The sequence below is a fragment of the Triplophysa dalaica genome, chromosome 9 (genome assembly GCF_015846415.1).
Source record: "Triplophysa dalaica isolate WHDGS20190420 chromosome 9, ASM1584641v1, whole genome shotgun sequence".
Lineage (NCBI taxonomy): Eukaryota > Metazoa > Chordata > Actinopteri > Cypriniformes > Nemacheilidae > Triplophysa > Triplophysa dalaica.
Window position 1 is genome coordinate 5,555,441 of NC_079550.1, and position 24,949 is coordinate 5,580,389.

Sequence of the window (24,949 nt, forward strand, 5' to 3'; positions counted from 1 at the left end):
AACAGGAAGCGTGTCACTGAAAAAGGACTTTAAAACAGGCCGATTAGATTTATATATATTTATCTTGTTCAGAATAATATAAAGACACAACTGATTTAAATCTGTGAAGAAATATCATAAATTGTGTTGCTGTGGTAATGCGTCAAACTTTAATACTATATTTAGTTTTTTTATGCTCTTGGTATTCTTTAAATGTCATGATAGTTGGCGCACACAACAGTGGTTCACATTAAAGCAGCTATATGAGGAGGCTTCTGGTCTGGCTCTCATGATATGAGGAGGCCTGGCAATTAGGCTTGATGGACCACATTTGAAAAAACTTTCAATGTTCAAGGTCAAAGAAATCTAATGAAGAGTGGTGGAGGTTGTCTTTTTGGCATCATAGGAGGAAGTAATCTACTAAATCTAAATCTGCAAATATCTACCAGCAGGGGCTGAAAGTCAGTTTGTGATCACCTGATGATCATATATACTTGATATATAAATATCTTACAGAGGACTCAGCAATTATAATTTTCTCCGACTGGCGACAACAACCATCTGCCTGAAGCTACTTAGCAAACTTCCCTTTTTGCAGACCAACTACAGAATAAAACATATCTGGACTCAAAAAAGACCCTCAGAATTAATTCATGATTGGTTCCTATAAAAACAGACTACTGACAAGTGACGCTTACATTCTCTTTTTAAAGTGACCAGATGGAGAATGGAACCATGCCTTCATATTTTTACTTCACTTTGTTTAAGGAATTTGTTCACCTGAGATATTTCATCCTAATAGTGACACTTTTAGTTTATCTAGCCATTGTATTATTTAATGTCATTATTTTATATGTGGTGTTTAAGGAAAGAAGTCTTCATGAACCAATGTACATATTAATATCTTGTCTGTCTGTCAATGAACTCTCTGGCTCAACTGGTTTCTTTCCTAGATTAATAATTGATATCCTTTCTGATACAAATGTTATTTCCAGGTCAGCATGCTTTGTTCAGATATATATCATTTATACATACGCAATATCTGAATACACAATATTAACTCTGATGGCGTATGATAGATATATTGCCATTTGTCATCCTTTAAAATATCACGGACTTATGAACACCAAAATAACAACACTATACATAGCAATAGCATCACTTTATTCAATGTTTTCTATGGGCCTTATTGTTTTTTTAACAGCTAGATTGCCTTTGTGTGGACTGACATAGCCAGACTTTACTGTTCCACCTGGTCTGTGGTTCGACTCTCTTGTGGGGTTTCAACTTCGACTAACAACATTATTGGATTGTTTGTGACAACAACAACAGTTTTTCTGCCTGCCTTTTTCATTTTATACACGTATGTCAGAATTTTGATCATTTGTCAGAAAAGCTCTAAAGAATTTAGGGGAAAAGCATTGCAAACTTGTCTTCCTCACATTGTAAGCTTTGTTAACTACTCTATAGCAATCTTTTGTGATATTGCTTTAAGTCGACTGGATTCAGACAAGTTAAGGATTGCTGCTTTAGTTTTTTCATTGGAATTTCTGGTTTTTCCACCATTTTGCAATCCTCTCATTTATGGCTTAAACTTGCCAGAAATACGCAAACATATTTTGTATTTGTTTCAACGGTCCAAAATTGCCCATCTTCCTGAATAAGTTTATAAGATGAATGTAAACTTCTTATTTTGTTAAACTGCCAATATTAAAAAGACAGATAATACATGGTTAAAAAATGTTTTAGTCCTTTTAATACCAAACATTTGTGAACCAACAATAATTTGGGTTCAACATGTATCTTGTAAAATGTAAAAGTGTGATATTATTTGTTTGACCAGGAATGTAGAAGAATTGTTTAAGATCAAAACTCTTCCTTTCTGCTCATGCAGTTTAAATGATAACAGACTAGATAAGCGACATAAAAATATTTGTTTAGTGCTACTGTATATGCTGAGGGAGATGCTCCCATGTAAAACATCTAAATGCTTTGAACAGCAAAAATAAAACGAATTATACTCTCTTTTCTCTATAAATAACAATCTTTCCAAATAATCACTTTAACATATGCTGTAGTACTTAAAGCACAATTTTGATATTTTTCCTATCATTTTTTATACTAAATATATTTACGCTGGAGTGTATTACTGAGTATTTCTTTAAACTCTGAAAAATGCATTAATAAAAGGCTGTAAAGTTTATCCTGTACTGTGTTCGCATTGGCACAAAACAGCTTTTGAATTGCTTATATGTATGGAATTGAAGTATCAAAATAAAATATAATAATGAAGTTTCTACATAAGTCTCTATAGAACTTTTCAATTTTTTGGCATTGCTGCAAGGCAGTTTTACTGAAAAAGGATTTTAGCAATAAAGGCATGAGAAAAAAAAAATTTAGGAAACAGATTTTCAAGATGGGCTCGGAACATAGACCCTGGACGGATTTAGTACAGTTTATTTTATTTTATTAAAAGTTTGACATGCAGGACACTGCTGACAAAACATCCTGAAATAAGTCAAACCACAACATAGCACATACTCAAAACAATCTTGTGTACTGTGCATAAAAAAAGCTTTAAATATGGGTGCACTGAGATAAACAACAATGGTAATACTCATGAAATAGTATATTACAAATACATCAAACATCCATAAATTATTTATAAAACAATTTAAGACCACGAGGGATAAAGGACAGTTTGTGCATGTTTGACTTCTGGGCACAACACATTCCCTGCCATCGTTGTAAATATGGAGTACGGAGATGATGGTCTAGTGGGTTATAACACTAAACTGGTAAATCAAAGGTTGCTGGTTCGATCCCAGCAGCCACCACCAGTGTGTCCTTGAGCAAGACACTTTACTCCATGTTGCTCCAGGGGGATTGTCCCTGTAATAAGTGACACTGTAAGTCGCTTTGGATAAAAGCGTCTGCCAAATGACTAAATGTAAATAAGCAGGAGTTTGAGGCACAGTCCAGAAACTTTTTTCCTTTTATTCTTTTGAAGTTAAATTTTCTTGCATAAGGCACACTTTTCTATAAACTCTTCAGCACGTTCAAAGTCGTCATGTGATTGGTTGAATTTCACAAGTTTTTCGGGAGATGTGCTTGTGGCGTAATAATTCATCACGATCGACTAAATGCTTAATTCTTCAAATTATGCGAGGCTAATGGCATAAAGTTATAATCATCGTTGTTTCTGTTAACTGTTGACACGTTCGTGAATTCACACCGGTTATTTACTGTGGTGATAATTACACCTGTCTGTTACGATCGGCACAAAACAAAACGTGATTGGTTGATTTACCTGTCAGTCGTATGGGCTCTTGGGCAGGCCTTGGCCAAAGAAAGCGGCTTGTTCCTGGCTACGCGAGACTACCCCACTGATATTCTAAATCTTGCTTCAAGTATAAAATTGTGAGGATTTCTAAAAATAACTGAATATATAATGGAAATATATGCTAAAATAAAAGAAATATATTATGACATTTAAATGTTTTAGATAATTTTCTCAAAAATCATCATGACATGTTCTTAAGTCAGGTTCCTAAAATCATTCCCTTTTGGGGTGTAATAAACTTTGTGTAATAAACATCATACTTATTAAACAAGAACAGCTTATACACGCAAAAATAAATAAAATGAACATACGAAAACAATAAAAAGAATATAAGGAAGAAAAAAAAATTCTTAACAGAGGCTCTCTCAAATTAAGTTAAATTCTTCTAACTGTGAAATTGCAGAAAGGGCTTTCGTATTTTTAATACATTTTAATGTTTTATATATCTGTTTGACTCCAATTAACCATTGCACGAAGTTGGGTTTTGTAATACCTACATTTCTGAAAAAAATATTCTGCCAGACAAATACAAAAATTTGTAATCAAAACCAAATGTTTGTCCTCACATAAAACCCAAATTTAACCATCATCACATCAATGGGTGGGACCAAAATCTCCCTGGATTGCAACCATTCTTGAACAACCCTCTCCAAAAAGGCTGTACAAAGTCACACAGAAAGAAAACATGGTCTAAAGTTTCAATGTTTGTTTCACAAAAGGTAACGCTACTCCACCAGAGCGATTACTTCCATTACTGAAAATGATGTTATACCCCATTGATTGGTCCAAAAACATGTATCCGCCTCTGAAGATTGAGTCTCTTGTAAAAAACACACAATTAAATCTTTGCCCTTTACAAAACAAAAAGATTGTTTTTCTCTTAACTATGTCTTTCAAGCCCCTAACATCCAAAGAACCAAAGGAAATTTTAACATTGAACAGTATCACTGGAACAGAGAAAGAGTATAAAAAAGTAACCTACCCAAATGATATTTTTAATAACAAGCTCTCTGTATCTAAAGAAAAAAAAACAGTGGCCTTCTAGTAGAGCTCCCTTGTCCCTTTAAAGTGTTGCCCCACTCTTTTATGCATGAAATTGCAGCTTTTCATCCGGCAGCACTTATCAGACCCCCTTCAATAAACCCAACGGGTTTTAACATAAACCCAACTTTATCCGCCCTCCTTGCTTGGTCAATCTGTGGCCACAACTTCTTCCTGTCTTCCAAATCCTCTCTAGGAAGAATTTCAGCGAAATTAATTCCTTCGCTTTGCAGACAGCAGAACCTTTACTTTGTTGCCAGATTTCTTCGTTCACTCGCCTTTGTGTAAACAACACAATGACATTTCTGTTTTTCTTGTCCATTTTTATTCCTAGTCTGTGTAGAACATCCACAGCCTCCCCCATCTTCAAATCCATATTCGAGGCAATTTTACAGAGAATTTGGATGACCTTTGATCTGACCTCTTCATGTTTCTTTTCCTCCATGCCTTTAATATGGAGACACCATCTCATCCTGTATCTTTCCTGCTTTCTGATCCTTTCTTTGAAGCAAGTTTTCATTTCGTACCTCCAAATCTTTAAATCTCATTTACCTCTTCCATGGCAAACTGTATCGCGTTGGACACACTTCGTTCCTGGCTCTAATCTGTTTGCTCTGTTGTTGTAAATCCTCCAATTTCTCATCCACCCTCTTATCCAGTTTTAAGATTGCCTCCAAGATGGTTTTGTTAGTAAATTCCGTCTCCTCGCTAACAGATTTTGCTTTAGCTCTTCTTTCCATCGTGTTTTTAACTGGTGTCGAAGGAAGCGAGTCCACTCCGTGTTCTCTTTTGTTTTGAATAGACAATTCTATTGCATAGTCATGGTCCGTCTCTGTAGCCTTTTTTCCTGAATCAGGCAAAGTATCCTTCTCTTTATCCAGAATTAATGTAGCCAGTTTGATCAACGTTTGCGAAGACATCTTGAAAATCCAATAGGGGAATTTATTACTTTAAATCAACTTTTGGGCACAACTTCCACAAGCTCACAATAACACAACTGCCCAACCCTCCCTCTTTCTCTGCCCCTCTTAGCCTCAACTCATAAAACACGTCAATTAAGGCAAACTGCATGAAAGTTTCCGAATAGTCCCACCAGCATGGGATGCAACTGTTCTCCTGGAACAGAGTTCACCTGAACCAGATATTCAGGAATACTTATGCTTGAAGTTAAAAGTCCCACACCATTCGATAATTTCTCACTTGAAACTGAACTGTGAGCATAAAATACCATAAGTAAACATTTTTTACCTGGGTCAATAATTTCTTCATGTAACTTTCTACCCTTACGTTTTATACTTTCATGAAAATGCAAACATCTGTGAGCGTATGACAGCGTAGATATAATATCATTTGGTTTCTTCTATTCACATTGTATCTGTACTCTTTCTGTAGAGTACTCTTTCTCTTTCTTTCTGTGTAGTTATAGGGAGATAATGTCACTCTTTATATATTTATTTGACAAGAGATGAAGGTTCTCACAGATCAGGAAAGAGTGATTGACAGTGTGATGCAATAGTTTCGAACAAAACAAAAAATGCATGCAAATTTACAACAAAGGCAACCAGTTGAGGCCACTAAGACATTTAAAATTTATAATTTAGAGAGGGTAGATGACAGTTTCATAAAATGATCAGTCTTCAAAGAAATCGTTCACCACACTCACACACAAAATCCACTTTTATTTATATTTTGTTCATAAACATCATTTTTATGATCAGCATTACTTCTGCATTCCTTTCTCCCAATGCACGTCTACAGGAGTGTCGCAACTCTTGGTTCTGGGTTAATTTATTAGGCCATGAATGTCTTCATAGTCAGTGTGAAAAATAATATAATTAAAACTTTCCAGTGAAGTTAAACCTGGTGTTTAATCTACACACAGAAATAAAATAACCAGGAAATATGAAACATTTTAATCTAATTTTTTATTTAATGTTTGTATCGCTTTAACATTGTCAAAAGAAACGGGTTGTGTTCTTCATGCAAATGTGTCTCCTGACACATTACAAGATATAAAAGCACAAGCACATATACTGGTGAGCCGTGGTTCCTTCAAAACAACAGATGCAGTGATTCAGAAGTAAGTAACACACATATTCTGGAGAAATGCTGACATGATCATTAGAAGGAATAACACAGAAGGTATTTCAGAGAAGCAGTGTTTGTAATATGTGTTTACCTGGTGAAACATTTGTCTGAAATTGATACAAAATGGATCTTTGGATATTTTAATAATATTGTTAAAATGCTTACAATATAAACTGTACACAATACATTATATTATAACATTTTCAGAGAGTTGATTTGTTTTATTACATGTACATGATGCATTTTATAACTAAACAGTTCTACAATTTTGTTTCTATAATGTTATCTTAGTATAAATATTACAAATTGTTTCCTAGCAGCTTTGTAGAAAAACTGTTGCAGTTAATGCATTTTAATGCAGTTTAGAGAAATTTCCTTAATGCCTCGAACTTCTATATTATCCAGCCAACCGTGAAGAAAGGTCAACTGTGTCAAGAAGTAAACTGAAGGCAATATAACCATCTTGTGTTAATGGAAAACGTCTTGGTTACGTATGTAACCTCAGTTCCCTGATGGAGGGAACGAGACGTTGTGTCGAGAACGACAGATGGGGTTCGCCCTTGAGAACCAATCAACTCTGACTACTATAGAAAAGGCCAATGAAATTTGCCGAATGCAATTTGCATGCCGGGCTCCGCCCCCGGAAATCCGGTATAAAAGGAGGCCGGCGTGCAGCATTCACTTACCTTTTGTTCTGAAGAGCCTGAGACCTCTCAAACTGCAGCAGAATACGATACGTGTTCGTGGCATAAGGGACACAACGTCTCGTTCCCTCCATCAGGGAACTGAGGTTACATACGTAACCAAGACGTTCCCTTTCTGTCGGTCTCTCGACGTTGTGTCGAGAACGACAGATGGGGTTGCCTATGGAAAACACCACAACGCTGTATCGCGTCACAATCTCTAGCGAAGCGACGGTAACAAGCCTGGGCGTGTCATCTCGAAGCTTTCGTGAGACTGTAACCTTCCAGTGTGGTGGTCGGGGGGTTCCAGAGCTTTCTTGGAGAAAGATGGGTACAGCCCTGACCGGTAACTTTCACGGACGGGGCCTTAGCTCTCTATAGGCAAGAGGCCGTCCGGATCAGTTTACACCGGATAAGCGCGACTCTTAATCAGAGAAGCGCTACAGAGGCCACCTCCTACCAGTGGGGAGGAATATGGTGGATAAAAGTATGGTCTCGTCCTTGGAGGAGAACGCATGGAATGTGCGGACTGGGTAGTTAACCGCGAGGTGGAGGTCCACCTGGGGAAGTTCATGGGTTACCATGTGTGGGAACCATAGTCATGAGAGTATAGCAGACGGAACAACCCACGGTGGGGGTGTTGCTGCGTCTGACAGCACCAGGCCGGTTAGAACTATCTGTGATAGGTCATATGGTATCCCGGCCTAAGGGAAAGGTTGCTCTGCCCAACCAATCCGCAGGGGGTGCTTTTCTTAGTGATGGATGGAATGCCTGTTCTTAACCAGAGTCTGGGTAAGAAGGGAGGCTGGTGAGGTACCAATTTTCTTAGCCATGTGATAGGGTAAGAAGAAAAGGTTTATATAGCACACTGACCCAACCTGCTAGAGGGTGGGATGGTGCTTTCGCAGGCATACGCCCTCCCGGATGCCAGTCCTACATGTCGCCACGTAGGACGTGGGCTGACACCGGGTTTACGCGAAGATTGTAAAACTTTGCGAAGGTGGTGGGCGTAGCCCAACCCGCAGCCCTACAAATGTCTGCTAGAGACGCGCCTCTGGCCAATGCCCATGAGGAGGCCAGACCCCGTGTGGAGTGAGCCGTAACCGACAAAGGGCATGGGAGATTCTGTGATCGGTATGCCGTCGTAACGGCATCCACGATCCAGTGCGCTAATCTCTGCTTGGAGACAGCCTACCCTTCTGCTGTCCTCCAAAACAGACAAAGAGCTGGTCAGAGCTGCGGAAGCTCTGTGTACGGTCTAAGTAGAGGCGCAGTGCGCGTACTGGACACAACACGGACCGGGTTGGGTCTTCCTGCCCGATGGGGAGCGCCTGCAAGTTCACCACTTGGTCCCGAAAGGGAGTAGTGGGAACTTTGGGCACGTATCCGAGCCTGGGTCTCAGGACAACGTGGGGGTTACCAGGCCCGAATTCAAGGCAATCCGGGGACACAGAGAATGCTTGGAGGTCCCCTACCCTCTTGAAGGAGGCGAGCGCCAACAGAAGGGCCGTCTTACTCGTCAGGTGAGGAAGATCGGAAGCTTCAAGGGGCTCGAAGGGAGACCTGGATAGGCCCCCCAGGACCACGTTAAGGTCCCAAGAGGGTACGGAGCGGAGACGAGACGGGTTCCGCCTTCTCGCGCCCCTTAGGAACCTGGTGATCAGGTCGTGTTGTCCTAGAGAACTTCCATCTACTGAGTCGTGATGATCGGCAATTGCGGCTACATACACTTTCAGCGTGGAAGGGGAGATGTTAGTCTCCAATTTCTCTTGTAGGAAGGACAACACGATACCGATCGAGCATCTCTGTGGGTCTGCTCCTTGGGAGAGACACCAGGATGAGAAGAGGCGCCATTTGTAAGCGTATAACCGCCTAGTGGATGGCGCTCTGGCCTGTGCAATGGTTTCAGCCACAGCGGGGTGTAACCTGCTCAGGATCTCCTCGTCCCGTCCAGGGACCAGACATGGAGGTTCCAGAGGTCTGGTCTGGGATGCCATAACGTGCCCATCCCCTGAGAGAGCAGGTCCTCTGTCAGGGGAATGGGCCAGGGGGGAGCTGTTGTCAAGAGCATCAGCTCTGAGAACCAAGTGCGGTTGGGCCAGTATGGCGCAACCATTAACACTTGTTGCTCCTCTTCCCTGACCTTGCACAGTGTGTGTGCAAGGAGGCTCACTGGGGGGAAGGCGTACTTCCGCTTGTCCCACGGCCAGCTGTGCGCAAGGGCATCCGTGCCGAGGGGAGCCTCGGTCAGGGCGTACCAAAGCGGACAATGGGTGTTGTCTCAGGAGGCAAAGAGGTCTATCTGTGCCTGGCCGAACTGTACCCAAATTTAATACCGAGGGGTATTACCCCCGCGGAAGATGCCATGTGTCCCAGGAGCCTCTGAAATTGTTTCAGGGGGACCGCCGACTGCCTGAAGTGTTCCAGGCAGTTCAACATTGACTGGGCGCGTGCTGCGGACAGCTGCGCCGTCATGGTGACAGAGTTGAGTTCCATACCGAGAAAGAGGATGCTCTGCACTGGGGAGAGTTTGCTCTTTTCTCGGTCGACCTGAAAGCCCAATCGATCTAGGTGCCGGAGCACCATGTCCCTCTGCGTACACAACAGATCTCGCGAGTGCGCCAAGATAAGCCAGTCGTCGAGATAGTTGAGTATTCGCACACCCTTCTCCCGGAGAGGAGAAAGGGCAGCCTCCACGATCTTCATAAAGACTCGTGGAGACAGGGACAGACCGAAGGGGAGGACTCTGTACTGTTATGCCTGACCCTCGAAAGCGAACCGTAGGAACGGTCGGTGTCGAGGAAGAATCGAGACATGAAAGTAAGCGTCCTTCAGGTCGATTGCCACAAACCAATCCTGACACCTGATAGATGTCAGGATGCGCCTCTGGGTTAGCATCTTGAAAGGCAGCTTGTGAAGGTGCCTGTTCAGGGTACGTAAGTCCAGAATGGGGCGCAACCCTCCGTCTTTCTTTGGAACGATGAAGTACGGGCTGTAAAACCCGCTGTACATCTCGGCTTGTGGGGTGGAGACCTCTGCCCGAAGCACGGAGGCGTCTCTGCCTCTGAGAGAGGGGGAGATGATGCCCCGGAACTTGGGAGGGGCCCTGGCGAACTGGATCGAGTAGCCGAGACGGACCGTCCGCATTAGCCACCGAGACAGTGTGGGCAACTTTTGCCAAGCTCCCATGGACTGTGACAGGGGGACCAAGGGGACGGTCTGCTTCATCATTCCGACCGAGGGTGGTTCGTTGGCAGGCAGTGCCAACCGCATGTCGCGGAGGTTTCCCCGGAGGGATGGTTGACTCCGCCTTTTTGCCTGCCTGGCGGGACAACGGCACGCACTGTCAGTTTGAGAGTGGTGATAGTTGTCGCATGTGTACGGCCTCACACCTCGCCAGGGTGTGAGGTCGGTTCGCCGAGCACAGTCCGGTGGAGTGTGCGATCGGCTGGAATGAACGCCCGGGGAAAGCAACTCTCTTTGTGAGTAAGTGGGCGCCAGGCCCTGAAAAGCTGTGGAGGGATCGTCCCATACCGACCGGTCAGAGATGGTACTGTGAGGGTCGGGCCAGATGTTGCTTCCTCCGGTGTCTTCTCGTCAGGGCCGCTTCTTCCTAGAAGGTTGTTGACGAGGAGGAGGTCTTCCCTTCGGGCTCTTTTTCCGGGGTGCAGCACGGGGGTGCACTTGAGCCGGTGCAGAGTTCGAAGGGGTCCGGGGCTGTCGGGGAGCAGGTGGTGCGTGGGAACTCGGAGGCCTGGGGGCGGCCGAGTCGCGACGCGGTAAGATATGGCTTATAGCCTCCGTCTGCTCCTTCACCGCCGAGAACTGCTGTGCGAAGCTCTCGACGGTGTCACCAAACAGCCCACCCTGCGAGATGGGTGCGTCGAGAAAGCGGACTTTCTCGGCGTCACTCATTCTCGCAAGGGTTGAGCCAGAGGTGTCTCTCCTGGACCACCAGAGTGGACATCGTCCGACCCAGGGCCCGCGCCGTCACCTTAGTCGCCCGTAGAGCGAGGTCAGTGGCGGCACGGAGTTCCTGCATAACACCTGGGTCGGCCCTGCCCTCGTGGAGCTCTCTCAACGCCTTAGCCTGGTGGACCTGCAGGATGGCCATGGCGTGGAGAGAGGAGGCGGCCTGGCCCGCAGCACTGTAAGCCTTCGCCACCAGGGATGCCGAAGTCTTACAGGCTTTGGACGGAAGGCGAGGTCGGGTCCTCCAGGTGGCGGCCGTCTGCGGGCACAGGTGCACCGCAATCGCCCGTTCCACCTGGGGGACGTCGACGTAGCCCTTGGCCGCCCCGCCATCGAGGGAGGTGAGGGAGGCGGAGCTGGACTGAGAGGAGCGAGCCGTTAGTGGGGCGCTCCATGTCCGACACAGCTCCTCATGCACCTCCGGGAAGAATGGAACCGGGGGTGGGCGTGGCTTGACACCACGATCCGACCCCAGAAACCATGTGTCCAACCGCGAGCGTTGGGGTAGAGGCAGTGCCGTACACTGCAACCCAATGCTCGCGGCAGCCCGGGTTAGCATGGCCGACATCTCAACGTCTGCTTCCTCCAGAGCTTGGCCCCCCGTAGGGGGAAGCTCGGATTCGTCATTGTCGGATGCCAGCAAATCTCCCTCCGATGCTGCGATAGACATCTCATCTTCGCCACGCCCCGTTTCCGAGTGCCTGGATGAGGATGCGGACGGTATGCCACCGCCGGTTGGGGAACGGTCAGAAGAGCGTGCTGGGGTGTGAACGGCCCGTGAGCGCTTGGCTGGCGGGTTGACGCTCACAGTAGCCCCCGAATCACTAACGCTGCTAACACGAGAGGACATCGGGGCCGTAGCCACAGATGCCACAACCCTGGTAGCAGACGAAATGTTGGCTGGTTCCCGGAGGAAGACAGCCAACCGTGACCGCAACTTCTGCATGACAATCTGCCCGCAGTGCGGGCAAGATGTGTCAACGAACGCTGCTTCAGCGTGCTGGACGCCCAGACACCTAACACAGCGATCGTGTCCATCCCCCTCCTCGATGAGGGTACCGCACCAAAGAGAACAGCGGGACATGCCGCGCTGTAGAGTGCCGAGTCCTGAAAAGGACTTTTTGGAAATAGCTCTGACACCACTGGAACCACCGAGACGCCCAGGGGAAGGTCGCTGCAGGAAGGGACGATCCGCTGCAAAACGTCGAAGATCCGGTAGTGAAGTTTGAAGAAGATTTGAGAATCCTGAGATGTAATCATGAGCGATGGCTCTGAAGAAAAAAAGGTAAGTGAATGCTGCACGCCGGCCTCCTTTTATACCGCATTTCCGGGGGCGGAGCCCGGCATGCAAATTGCATTCGCCAAATTTCTCAAGGGCGAACCCCATCTGTCGTTCTCGACACAACGTCGAGAGACCGACAGAAAGGGAATCAAACATATTTTTACTTCATGTTGTTTGAAAGGCTTGGACATATGCGATATGCTTTGTTCAGTTTGGGGTTTGTTTTGTACTGTGTGATCCTGTTCCTCAATACACTTATTATTCTTGCAGTATGTTTGGAAAGGACAATGCATCAGCCCATGTACATTCTGATTTTATGTTTGTCCATTAACTCTGTGTATGGTACAGCTGCCTTTTTTCCCAGGGTACTGACAGACTTGCTGTCTAATACAAACATAATCTCCTATGAGGCGTGTTTCTTGCAGAGTTTTGTTATTTTCTCATATACAGCAAATGAGTTTGCAATATTAATGCTAATGGCATTTGACAGATTTGTGGCAATCAGTAAACCATTACAATACCATAACATAATTACTTCTAAGAGTCTAATTGTTTTAATAGTTATAAACTGGATGTATCCATTCATTTGTCTTGGTATAGGAAGTCTTTTAACTGCCAGACTTCAAATGTGTGATAATAAATTGTGGAAGGTATACTGCCACAACTATGAAATTGTTAAGCTCTCTTGTGTGAACTCTGTTCTTTTAAATCTTTGGGGCTTTTTTGTACTATTTATAAATGCTGTTATCCCTTTTATTTTCATTTTTTATTCGTATGTTAAAATTCTTTTCGTTTGTCACAGAAGTTCATCTAAGTTCAAGAGCAAAGCTTATCAAACTTGTTTATATGTAACAATTATAAAATCAATTGATAACATCAATAAATCCTTGCCATTCATTCTTTACTGCTGAAGTTGTTTTTTAATGCTTTTTATATGATATGACATGCCATATTACATGACTAAATTAGTTATTTTACTCTTTCTATCAATCATAAAGCCTATTTTGCATAGTTTATATAATTAAAAGGGGAAACCAAATTATAAAAATGTGCTGCATTTTTTATTCTGTTATACACATTAGGGCTGTGCGATGTTAAGGTAAAGTGCGATATGCGATTTTCGATATGCGATACTATATATATTTTTTTCTAAAATCAATTTAAATTGTATTAAAATATATTTTACAAATTATATAACCAACATATGTTTCACATTATTTTAGGAAAAATAAATTATCACAACAACTTCTGAAAGATTGCTGAAAAATACTGCCATATCTTTAAGGTGCTTCTTCGTTTTGGCACAGAATCGTCAGCAGCAGCTGCGGATGTCTCAGGATGGCTCATCTTTGCTCGTTATGAACGCTTTGTGACGCTGATTCTTGATTGATTTGCGTCAAAGTACATGCACGCTATCATTCGCACGCACGTATATCCCAACTAACTTCCGCTTGCCAGATGTTACTATCCCCATTGACGCTCCTATCCCCATTGACCTAAAACTTTGACCATACATAACTTATCAAAGAATTAAATAGCTTATTAATTGCAAACCATTGCGATATGCATATTGCATGTCAGTGTTTGCGATATTTCGATATATTGCACAGCCCTAGTATATATGTGCAAACTTTTAAATTAAGATACAATTACTTGAGCAGCAAGAATAAAGATATTGTTTTCTAAAGAAATTATTAGAATTATGTGAATTTATGCTTCAAAAATGAATAATAATGATTAAAATAGTAAACTTTAGAATGGATATTAATTTGAAACAAAACGGGAGCTCCGAGGTTGCCCTCTTGGACAAGTCAGAGAACTAAGAGAGGGATTTGGAACCAATGGGCAGGCAATCTTGTAAACGGGATCTGGGCTGGTGGCCATCTTGCAGGCGTGCTCTGTTTTGGCGGCTAACTTGCAAATAGGCTCTGGAGTGGTGGCCATCTTGCAATCGAGCTCTGGACTTGCAGTCATTTTGTGAGAGGATTCTGGACTGGCGGCCATCTTGCAAGCGGGCTCTGGACCATAAATGTCGAGCATGCAGGCTGCCGTGCGTGACCTGGCTCCTGAGAACAACGACCACCTCCCAAAAATGCCTCCTCCTTCACCTTGCCAGGACAGTTAAGGGGGACCTGCCAATGAAAAGTAAAAAATTCACGAAGCTACCCGTGAGGACGATGAGTTAATGTTTGTAAAAGTCTGACAAGAGACCGGGAAAACACTAGGGCTATATACAGAGGTCAGTAAATGTGATAACAAGAGACACATGAAACTATTGACAACACAACCAATAGAAAAACGAACTACAAAGAACTACAACACTTTACAGGAAACAGGAATTAAGGCATACAAACGTCTTGGTTACGTATGTAACCAAAGGAACGAGATGTTGTGTCGAACCGACCGAATGACGTTTGATCTTGAGAACCTATCATCCCGGATTGTACTTTTAAAAGGCCAATGAAGTTAGCGAATGGCATGCCAGACTCTGCCCGGTACTTACAGGTATAAAAAGGGTAACCTTTGAGCTGAGGAACCTGAGAGGAATTCCCGGTTGCTGCAGCGGACGGCGAAGCGAAGGACACAACGTGTCATTTCCTCCAGGCGGGGGTCTCAGAACCGTGTGGTAGTCGCCCCGGCCCCAACTCAAGGTACATTTGTAATACACAGAGAGTGCATGCACATCCCCTACCCTCTTGAAGGAAGCGAACAACTCCCAGAGAACCGTCTTCATTGTGAGATGAGGTAGAGCGGCTTCTCGTAGGGGCTAAAACGGGGCCATTCCTAGGTCACAAGGACCACATCAAGGTCCCAAGAGGGTACGGCCTCGGTCAGGGAGTACAAAATCGGACAATGGGAAGTGTCTAGGGAGGCAAACAGGTCCTCCTGAGCCTACCCAAACTACACCCAAATGAGCTGGATGGCGTGGGGATGGAGTCACTATTCTCCACGGAGTGTGACCTGCCGAGAGAGCGCGTCGGCTATCTGGATGAGGTCGCTGAGGATATGTGTGGTGTGCAGGGATTCCAATAACTCTAGACAATTGATATGCCATGGCAGGCAGGGTCACGTCTAGCGCCTCGACACTGCAAGCAGGGAGGCATCTGTCATCCCAACGACGCACCCTGAGACCTGCCCCATTGGGACTTTAGCTCAGAGAAAGGATATGTCTGTCCAGTGGGCTAGGTTCCGATGGAAGTGAGACGAGATGTAAATAAGCCTCTTTCCAATGTTTCACACTCTCCAAGGAATTTGACTCTGAAGCCAAATGCTGAAGATGTCTCATATGCTTCAACTCGAGCAGCACGTCGAGGACGCCATATTCCTCCCGGAGCCTCTGAATAAGACCCACAGGAGGGTCAGACAGCACTATATCGACTGTGCATGCTCAGTGGTGATGCACGCTATCATGGTAACAGAATCTAGTTCCATACCTAGATATGAAGTACTGTGCGCTGGGGCGAGCCTGCTCTTGTCCCAGTTGACCTTTAGGCCCAATTGGTCGGGGTGCCAGAGCACAAGGTCCATGTGTGTACATAACATCTCGCGAGTGAGCCAAGATAAGCCAGTCATCGAGATAGTTGAGGATACGCATGCCCTGCTCCCTGAGGGGAGCGAGAGCTGCCTCCTTGACCTTTGTAAAGGAGGTATAAACCCGAAGACATCTCGGCCAGAGGGATTGACTAGATTGCCCCCTTCGCCAGAAGGGTGGCTACCTCCGCCCGAAGTATGGGATTACTCTGGCCTCGTGAACAGAATGCCCCGAAACTTGGGCGGGCACCTGGCAAACTGTATCGAGTAGCTGAGATGGATCGTCCTCATTAGCCACTGTGATGGGTTGGGAAGCTGTAGCAAGGCCCCCAGATACCATGACAGAGGAACTATTGGGGAGATCTGCAACATGGTCCCCGTGGGGAGTGCGCGTCTGCTGACTTGCCTGCCTTAAGTCTTTGCTGCATGACGCACCGTCGAGTGGAGAGTGCTGAAGGCTGCGGAATTTGCATGACGCAACGTCAGGTAGAGGATGCTGCATGCTTGAAAACTTCCAGGGAGGAAGGTAGCTCTCTTTGTGTGAAAGTGGGCCGCAGGCCCTGAAAAGTCTTGAGGTGGGACGAGGCAGGGATCGTACCAATGCGGCTTGACAGCAGTGGTGTGGCTGGAGCTGCGCCAGATGTCCTGGTCCTCCCTGTGCTGTCCCCATCGGCCCCACTTCTTCTTGTTCTGCTTCTGATGGGGAGTAGAAGTTTTTCTCCGTAATGTCCTAGAATTTGACCTCGACGCCCTGCTGGGGACCGTGTTGCGGCGGGGTAGAATGTGCTTAACAGCCTCCGTCTGCTTCTTCACCATCGAAAACTGTTGGAAGAAGTCCTCGACAGTGTCACCAAAAAGCCCAGCCTGCACGATGGGCACATCGAGAAAGCAGACTTCTCTGTGTTTTGCATCTGCACAAGGTTTAGCCAAAGTTGTCACTCCTGGACCACCAGAGTGGACATTGTTCGACCCAGCGCATGCGCTATTACCTTGGTCGCCCGGAGAGCGAGATCAGTGACGGTGCACAGTTCCTGCATATCCGCTGAGTCATGCTGTCTCTAATCCAGTTTCTTCAATGCCTTAGCCTGTTGGACCTGCAGGATGGCCATGGCATCAAGCGCGGAAGCAGCTTGACCCGCAAAAGTGTAAGCTTTTGACACCAGTAATGACGAAAACTTATATGCTTTGGAAGGAAGCCTAGGTCAAAAAGTTGGAAACAATCGAAAAACAGAAACACATCGGTGGACACAGCCCCTTACAGAGCTTTCTGCTGCTTGAAAACAGACTATTTATAGTTTATTTTTAAATCTGGAAACATCGTATTACCATTTATTTGCCGCTCTGATTCCACTCACAAAGCACAAAACAATGCAGGCTCATTCTTGCTCAAATCCAAGGTAAATTACCAACGACATCATCTCTTACATGTGTTTTATAGATTGTAATCTGTTAATGCGCATGCGACTGGTGCACACCTGAGTTCGTGTGACAGCTTTTACATTAGCGATTTTTCATGCAAACCATGCTCCTTTCCGAACTAAACTACTAATGTGAAAGGCACCTGAAATCCATCTAAGGGCCTCTCTCAAAGTGCAGCCTAGGGACCCCTGACGACCATTACCTGCCCTTAGCCCTGAATAAATATCAGAAAGGGCTTAATTGCCAAGTGTGCTTTACAAACTTAAGGAATTTGTCTTAGTGACAGTATATAGTTAAAAATGACAAGACATGTAACAAAAAGTAAAAAAATATATAATGTAAAGACAGCACACTTGACAAAAGAGCAAGAGTATATTGTATAGATGTGCTAAATACTGGTTGTAATATGGTATATACAAATTATGTAAGGGAATTGTGAACAGTATTAATTCAGTAGCCTAAATATAATAAATCTATATGAGTATAAGTAGTTGTAATTGCACATATTTTATTGCACAGTGAGGGAGAACGTTTAACTGTTCATGCAAGTCTTAACCAATCATGGGTATAATAGGTCGAGTCTTCTTAACAAAATGCTGGTGGGATAATTTTAATGGGACGCAGATTAAAGACAACTCGGAAATAACGGAGAAACCACATCCTGTATTGATTCAAAATAGGAGCGCTATTTCATTTTCAGATATGGGATGATTCTGTATTTTGAGGGAATGGTGGCAATCCTATGTGTTTGGGAAACCCTGAAATAAATGGCTTTAACTGCAAAGTTTGGAACTATAATCCCCTTCATGTTCTTGCTCGTTCCATTCACACAATGCATATAAGGGAGTGAAGCAACTCTGTTTTTTAACAGCTCTGGGTTCAATTATTAGACCATAAATGACTTCATATTCAGTCTGAAAAATAAAATAAAAACTTTCTAGACAAGTTCAACATCTACACAGAATTTATTACCAGAAAATATAAAAAAAAAATCTTGCTTTAACAATGTCAAAAAACCAGGGGGGGGGGGGGTTGGGGGTGTTCTTCATGCAAAGTAAGCCATGTGTCTCCTGACACATTACAAGATATAAAAGGACAAGCACATATACTGGTATGCCATAGTTCCTCTAAGACAGCAGATGCAGTGATTCAGAAGTAAGTAACACACATATTCCGGAGAAATGCTGACATGATCATTAGAAGGAATAGCACACAAGCTATTTCAGTGAAGCAACGTTTGCAATTTATTTGTTTTACTACATGTACTTAATGCATTTTATAACTTAACAGTCTCTCTATTTTGTTTCTATTATGTAATCATGATATAAATTATGTACATTGTTTCAGCTTTGTATAAAAACATATTGTACTGTTTTTAATGCCTGATCAATCAGTTTAGGGAAATTTCCTTGAGCCTCGAATTTCTTTTCTCCAGCCACCCGTGAAGAAAGAACTCGTGGCAAGAAATAAACTGAAGGAAATAAATCCATCTTGTGTGAATGGAAAATCAAACATATTTTTACTTCATGTTGTTTGAAAGGCTTGGACATATCCGATATGCTTTGTTCAGTTTGGGGTTTGTTTTGTACTGTGTGATCCTGTTCCTCAATACACTTATTATACTTGCAGTATGTTTGGAAAGGACAATGCATCAGCCCATGTACATTCTGATTTTATGTTTGTCCATTAACTCTGTGTATGGTACAGCTGCCTTTTTTCCCAGGGTACTGACAGACTTGCTGTCTAATACAAACATAATCTCCTATGAGGCGTGTTTCTTGCAGAGTTTTATTATTTTCTCATATACAGCAAATGAGTTTGCAATATTAATGCTAATGGCATTTGACAGATTGGTGGCAATCAGTAAACCTTTAGAATATCATAATATAATAACTTTGAGGGTTCTTACAGCTTTAATCTTCATGCACTGCACTTTTCCAATGTTTTGTCTTGGTATCTCTGTTCTTTTAACTTCTAGACTAAAAATATGTAATAATAAATTGTGGAAGGTGTACTGCCACAATTATGAAATTGTTAAGCTCTCTTGTGCAAACGGTTTAATTAATAACATTTGGGGTATTTTCCTATTGATTGTTACTTGTGTTGTTCCATTCATTTTAATATTATATTCATATGTTAGAATTCTTATAATTTGTCACAGAAGCTCATCAAAGTTCAAAAGCAAAGCTTTTCAAACTTGTATTCCACACATAGTTATCCTTTTAAATTTCTCAGTTGCCATTGTTTCTGAGATCACCTTAAGCCGGTTTGAGAATTTAGAAATGCCATTAGGGCTGTCTGTTCTTATTTCATTAGAGTTTATTGTTTTACCCCCCATCCTCAACCCACTTATTTATGCGTTAAATTTCACTGATATTCGCAAAAAGATTATTTCCCTTATGAAAACATTCAGGTAGATGTGTTGTTGTGTTGTGTAAATCTGGTAGAGTGTTTCAGTGAACATATTTCAATTGTAAAATCAAATAAATTGTAAAAAGTAAAGGACAAATAGGATCCCACTTTTCCTTTTTTGATGCAATCGAAGTGCTTATATATGTTTGGTAACACTTTAGCAAAGTGAACAATTATCAGTTTTAACAAATTGCCTATTATCTTGCATATTACTATCATAGTGACTGTTATTTGTACTTATAAAGAACATATTAATAACTTATCCTGCATGACAACATTCTACATCCCTTATAACCCGCGCCAAAACCTGAACACAACAGCTACCTTTTATACTTATTGGCACGATCACAGTTACATTTGTAATATATAATATTATGAAGCAACAGTGTTTTAAGCTGGGGTCTCAAAAGACTGAAATACCAAAAAAATACAAAGAAATGATTCAAATTTACTTTGCAAATAAGGAAAGCAATTTTCCTGATATGTCCATACAACTCACTTTTCCCTACATAAGTCCACATGAAAGAATAAATGAAAATGATTAAGTAAATTTGGACATTTGATAATATCCACTATAAATTCAGACTGCCTGACATTTTACACTGTTTTACATTATACATTTACATAGCCAATGCCCGTCTTAATCTTTTGAGCCATACAAGTTTTCATAGCTGGGGTAAAAAATATTTCTAGTCAAGCTTAACTTCGTGTTTGATGCTAAAAATGCAAAAGGTCTTATTTAATAGTAAAGTAATTAAAATTAAGTTTAAAATTTAAAACAGTATTCCGGTTTGTGAATTTAGAAATGCCAGTCGGTCTGTCGATCATTATTTCAATATAGTTTACTGTTGTACCAACCATCCTCAACCTGCTTATTTATGCTTTAAACTTTAGTGATATTTTGCAAAAAAATTATGAAAGCATCCAGGTAGATTTGTTGCTGTACAGTTGTGCAAACCTTGTTGATCAAAAGAGTTTCAAGCAACTTCTTTTACAAAATCCCTGACCGATGAAAAAAAATGTTTTGCTTACATTCTTGGATCATCTCTTAATTACATTTAATTAAACTCTTTCAGAACAAATTTCACATTCGTTGAAGAGACCAACTTGACAAAGAAGACCATAAAGAGTATTATTAATTATAAGGGTCCTTCTTTCAATGTTTGCTTTTTCATACAATAAAGTTTTTACAATCAAGTGTTTAGTATGTATTAAACGGTAATCATTATTTGCACATCTCTAAGAAATCAGTTGCTTCTTGAAACCATTCTCAAAAAGAATATTGACAAACATCATCGATACTTGTGTGATGGAAACTATACTGCTCTCTGTGATTGACTGAAGCATTGTTTCAAATTTAATTCCCTTCAGAATAACAAGCAACGTAAAATGCATTTCATGCCTACACCATCTCTCTCACCACACAACAAACCATTTCACCCAAGAATTAATCACCTGGACCTGAAACTCATCACTACGCTTATGACACTCCATCTTTGTCAGGTCTCCATTATAGTAATGTTCTGTCAATAAGAACCTACCTGTGATCCCCTGTTCCAGTGCTTCTGATCTCTATTCCCTTCAGCGTCTCCCTAAAGAATCTCCCAGCTCGGCCAGTTTAATCAACCTCTACCAGCAACCTGTATTCAGTTCCTGGAATGGTCTGTAACCTCTCCTGTGTCCCAGAGTGTGCTCTCCACCTGGTAAACCCAAATAAGAAACTTGTAATTACTAGTAATCAATCAGTATCAAGAACTCTCTATTTATCATTGTCTACTTTTTATCATTGTCTTTAATAAACACTGCTAATGATTGGTACCTCTGTGTCTGAGTCTGGTTTCCGTAAAAGAAGACTGGACCATAACAACATGAAGATTGCAGGCAACAAACTGTTCCAGGAGCTGCTGGATTCCCTTTGTTGGCTTCTGTCAGTGCCAACTCAACCTGTCACCACACCTTCCTAACGCCGGTTCTGCCATCATTCACTTCTTCGGATCAACATTACACTGCCAGTCCAATGGTCACACCTGCGCCCTACAGCAGAGGATTGCTATGGCATCCATCTCCAGTGCTCACTCTTCCTAGAGGTGCAACCTCAACTTTTTCCGACTGAGGGAGCTTCCCATATTCCCATCATCTCATGGACTAACAGTGACATGATGAGGTGGGGCAATAAAGTGTTTTCCTCTCCTTCCACGACCAGTCTCTCCTGCTGCTGTGATTCCAGTTTACTCCATGTCAATCGAAAGTTCCCTGGAGAACCAATCTGTGGATATCCCTTAGAAATATGCTTCCTTCAAAGACGTATTCTGTGTAAAACCAACCCTTGCCACCACATCAACTATGGGACTGTTCCATCTACTGTACCTCGTTCCCGATGAACCAGTGCCCAGAGACAAAGTCTATCCACTTTCCATAGGAAACAGAATGCCATGAGGCTCCACAACAGTGTTACATTAATCCTCCAACTCCCCTGCTGCTTTGAGTTTCTTTTTTGTGGCCTGTGGACTATCCACTTTCTCTTGTCCCAGAAGCTTTGGAACAGCTTTGCAGAGCCAGGATCTTCACCAAGTTGGACATCAGAAGCGCATACAACCTCATCTAAATACGTGAGGGGGACAAGTGGAAGACAGCCATCATTGCCCCTACTGGCCACACATCCAGGTGTACTCCAGGTGTACTTTTAGTGCATTTAACTAGACTCATTTAAGCTCAACATTTCTTAAGATGATCTAGAACATCTTCAGTGCTTCCTTATATGAAATGCAAACTGATTTTAGACAAGACTCATGTTCCCTTTCTGTGTCCTGCAAATCGCAAGTCCAGTACGGTGTACCACAGGGCTCAGTCTTAGGGCCACTGCTCTTCGCATTATACTTGCTACCTCTAGGAGATATAACAAAGCGACACGGAATTAGCTTTCACTGTTATGCTGATGATACTCAACTTTATATTTCCTCGAGGCATATATTTCCTATATATTTATATTTCCTATATAACTCTAGACAATTGATATGCCATGGCAGGCAGGGTCACGTCTAGCGCCTCGACACTGCAAGCAGGGAGGCATCTGTCATCCCTACGCGGCTGTCATGATTCCACTATCATGTCATGTTTATTCTTGTTGTTTGAGTGGAGTCATGGCATAACCTATGGTTTTGTGTGAGATTGAGTGATCTTTCTCGTGTCTTGTCATTGTTCCCTACATCTCGTCCCTCGTCAGCTTTCCCTGAGTGCTAATCCCCAGCACCTGTTGCTCGTTTCGATCCTCTGTTGTTTCCCCTATAAAGAGTCCTCATGTTTCTTTGTCTCGTTGCTCGTGCATTACTTGTTGCTACTTGTTGCACATGTTGCTGTATGTTACTCTGTTCATGTTCTTGTCGCTGTACTTGTGGATGTTCCTGTTTGCTTATCTTGTGCCTTGTTCCTGTTTCCCCGTGAGTAGTCAGTGTTAGTGTAGTGTTTATTCCAGTGTTTGTTTTGTTAGTAATAGTTTTAGTAAGTCAGTGTCCCTGTTTAAAGTATATTTATCCCTGTATTGTTTTCCCCCATCGTGGGTCCTTGTTTTGTGTTTATTTGTCATAATAAAAGTCTTCGTTGTTACATCATACCGTCTGTGTCTGCCTGCACTTGGGTTCTTCCATGTCATACCCTGACAGCGGCACCCTGAGACCTGCCCCATTGGGACTTTAGCTCAGAGAAAGGATATGTCTGTCCAGTGGGCTAGGTTCCGATGGAAGTGAGACGAGATGTAAATAAGCCTCTTTCCAATGTGCCACACTCTCCAAGGAATTCGACTCTGAAGCCAAATGCTGAAGAGGTCTCATATGCTTCAACGCGAGCAGCACGTCGAGGAAGCCATATTCCTCCCGGAGCCTCTGAATAAGACCCACAGGAGGGTCAGACAGCACTATATCGACTGTGCATGCTCAGTGGTGATGCACGCTATCATGGTAACAGAATCTAGTTCCATACCTAGATATGAAGTACTGTGCGCTGGGGCGAGCCTGCTCTTGTCCCAGTTGACCTTTAGGCCCAATTGGTCGGGGTGCCAGAGCACAAGGTCCATGTGTGTACATAACATCTCGCGAGTGAGCCAAGATAAGCCAGTCATCGAGATAGTTGAGGATACGCATGCCCTGCTCCCTGAGGGGAGCGAGAGCTGCCTCCTTGACCTTTGTAAAGGAGGTATAAACCCGAAGACATCTCGGCCAGAGGGATTGACTAGATTGCCCCCTTCGCCAGAAGGGTGGCTACCTCCGCCCGAAGTATGGGATTACTCTGGCCTCGAACTGAGGTGAACAGAATGCCCCGAAACTTGGGCGGGCACATGGCAAACTGTATCGAGTAGCTGAGATGGATCGACCTCATTAGCCACTGTGATGGGTTGGGAAGCTGTAGCAAGGCCCCCAGATACCATGACAGAGGAACTATTGGGGAGATCTGCAACATGGTCCCCGTGGGGAGAGCGCGTCTGCTGACTTGCCTGCCTTAAGTCTTTGCTGCATGACGCACAGTCGAGTGGAGAGTGCTGAAGGCTGCGGAATTTGCATGACGCAACGTCAGGTAGAGGATGCTGCATACTTGAAAACGCCCAGGGAGGAAGGTAGCTCTCTTTGTGTGAAAGTGGGCCGCAGGCCCTGAAAAGTCTTGAGGTGGGACGAGGCAGGGATCGTACCAATGCGGCTCGACAGCAGTGGTGTGGCTGGAGCTGCGCCAGATGTCCTGGTCCTCCCTGTGCTGTCCCCATCGGCCCCACTTCTTCTTGTTCGGCTTCTGATGGGGAGTAGAAGTTTTTCTCCGTAATGTCCTAGAATTTGACCTCGACGCCCTGCTGGGGACCGTGTTGCGGCGGGGTAGAATGTGCTTAACAGCCTCCGTCTGCTTCTTCACCGTCGAAAACTGTTGGAAGAAGTCCTCGACAGTGTCACCAAAGAGCCCAGCCTGCACGATGGGCACATCGAGAAAGCAGACTTTCTCTGTGTTTGGCATCTGCACAAGGTTTAGCCTAAGGTGTCACTCCTGGACCACCAGAGTGGACATTGATCGACCCAGCGCATGTGCTGTTACCTTGGTCGCCCGGAGAGCGAGATCAGTGACGGTGCACAGTTCCTGCATTTCCGCTGAGTCATGCTGTCTCTAATCCAGTTTCTTCAATGCCTTAGCCTGTTGGACCTGCAGGATGGCCATGGCATGACC

At 43.5% G+C, this 24,949-nt stretch overlaps 3 protein-coding genes across 3 annotated transcripts; all 3 read left to right on the forward strand.

Moving 5' to 3' along the window:
- Positions 1–699: 699 nt before the first annotated feature.
- LOC130429092 (olfactory receptor 52K1-like) lies at positions 700–1,643 on the forward strand. The gene is given in 2 exon segments (XM_056757458.1): positions 700–1,201; positions 1,204–1,643. Coding segments are annotated over 2 exon segments (942 nt in total).
- Positions 1,644–11,663: 10,020 nt separating this feature from the next.
- Positions 11,664–13,299, forward strand: LOC130428132 (olfactory receptor 7C1-like). Its single transcript, XM_056755998.1, has 2 exons — positions 11,664–11,826; positions 12,533–13,299. The coding sequence occupies exons 1-2, from the start codon at positions 11,664–11,666 to the stop codon at positions 13,297–13,299; spliced, it is 930 nt and encodes a 309-aa protein (XP_056611976.1).
- A 5,538-nt stretch (positions 13,300–18,837) lies between these two features.
- LOC130429070 (olfactory receptor 51I2-like) lies at positions 18,838–19,755 on the forward strand. The gene has a single exon (XM_056757440.1). The coding sequence runs from the start codon at positions 18,838–18,840 to the stop codon at positions 19,753–19,755; it is 918 nt and encodes a 305-aa protein (XP_056613418.1).
- Positions 19,756–24,949: the final 5,194 nt, after the last annotated feature.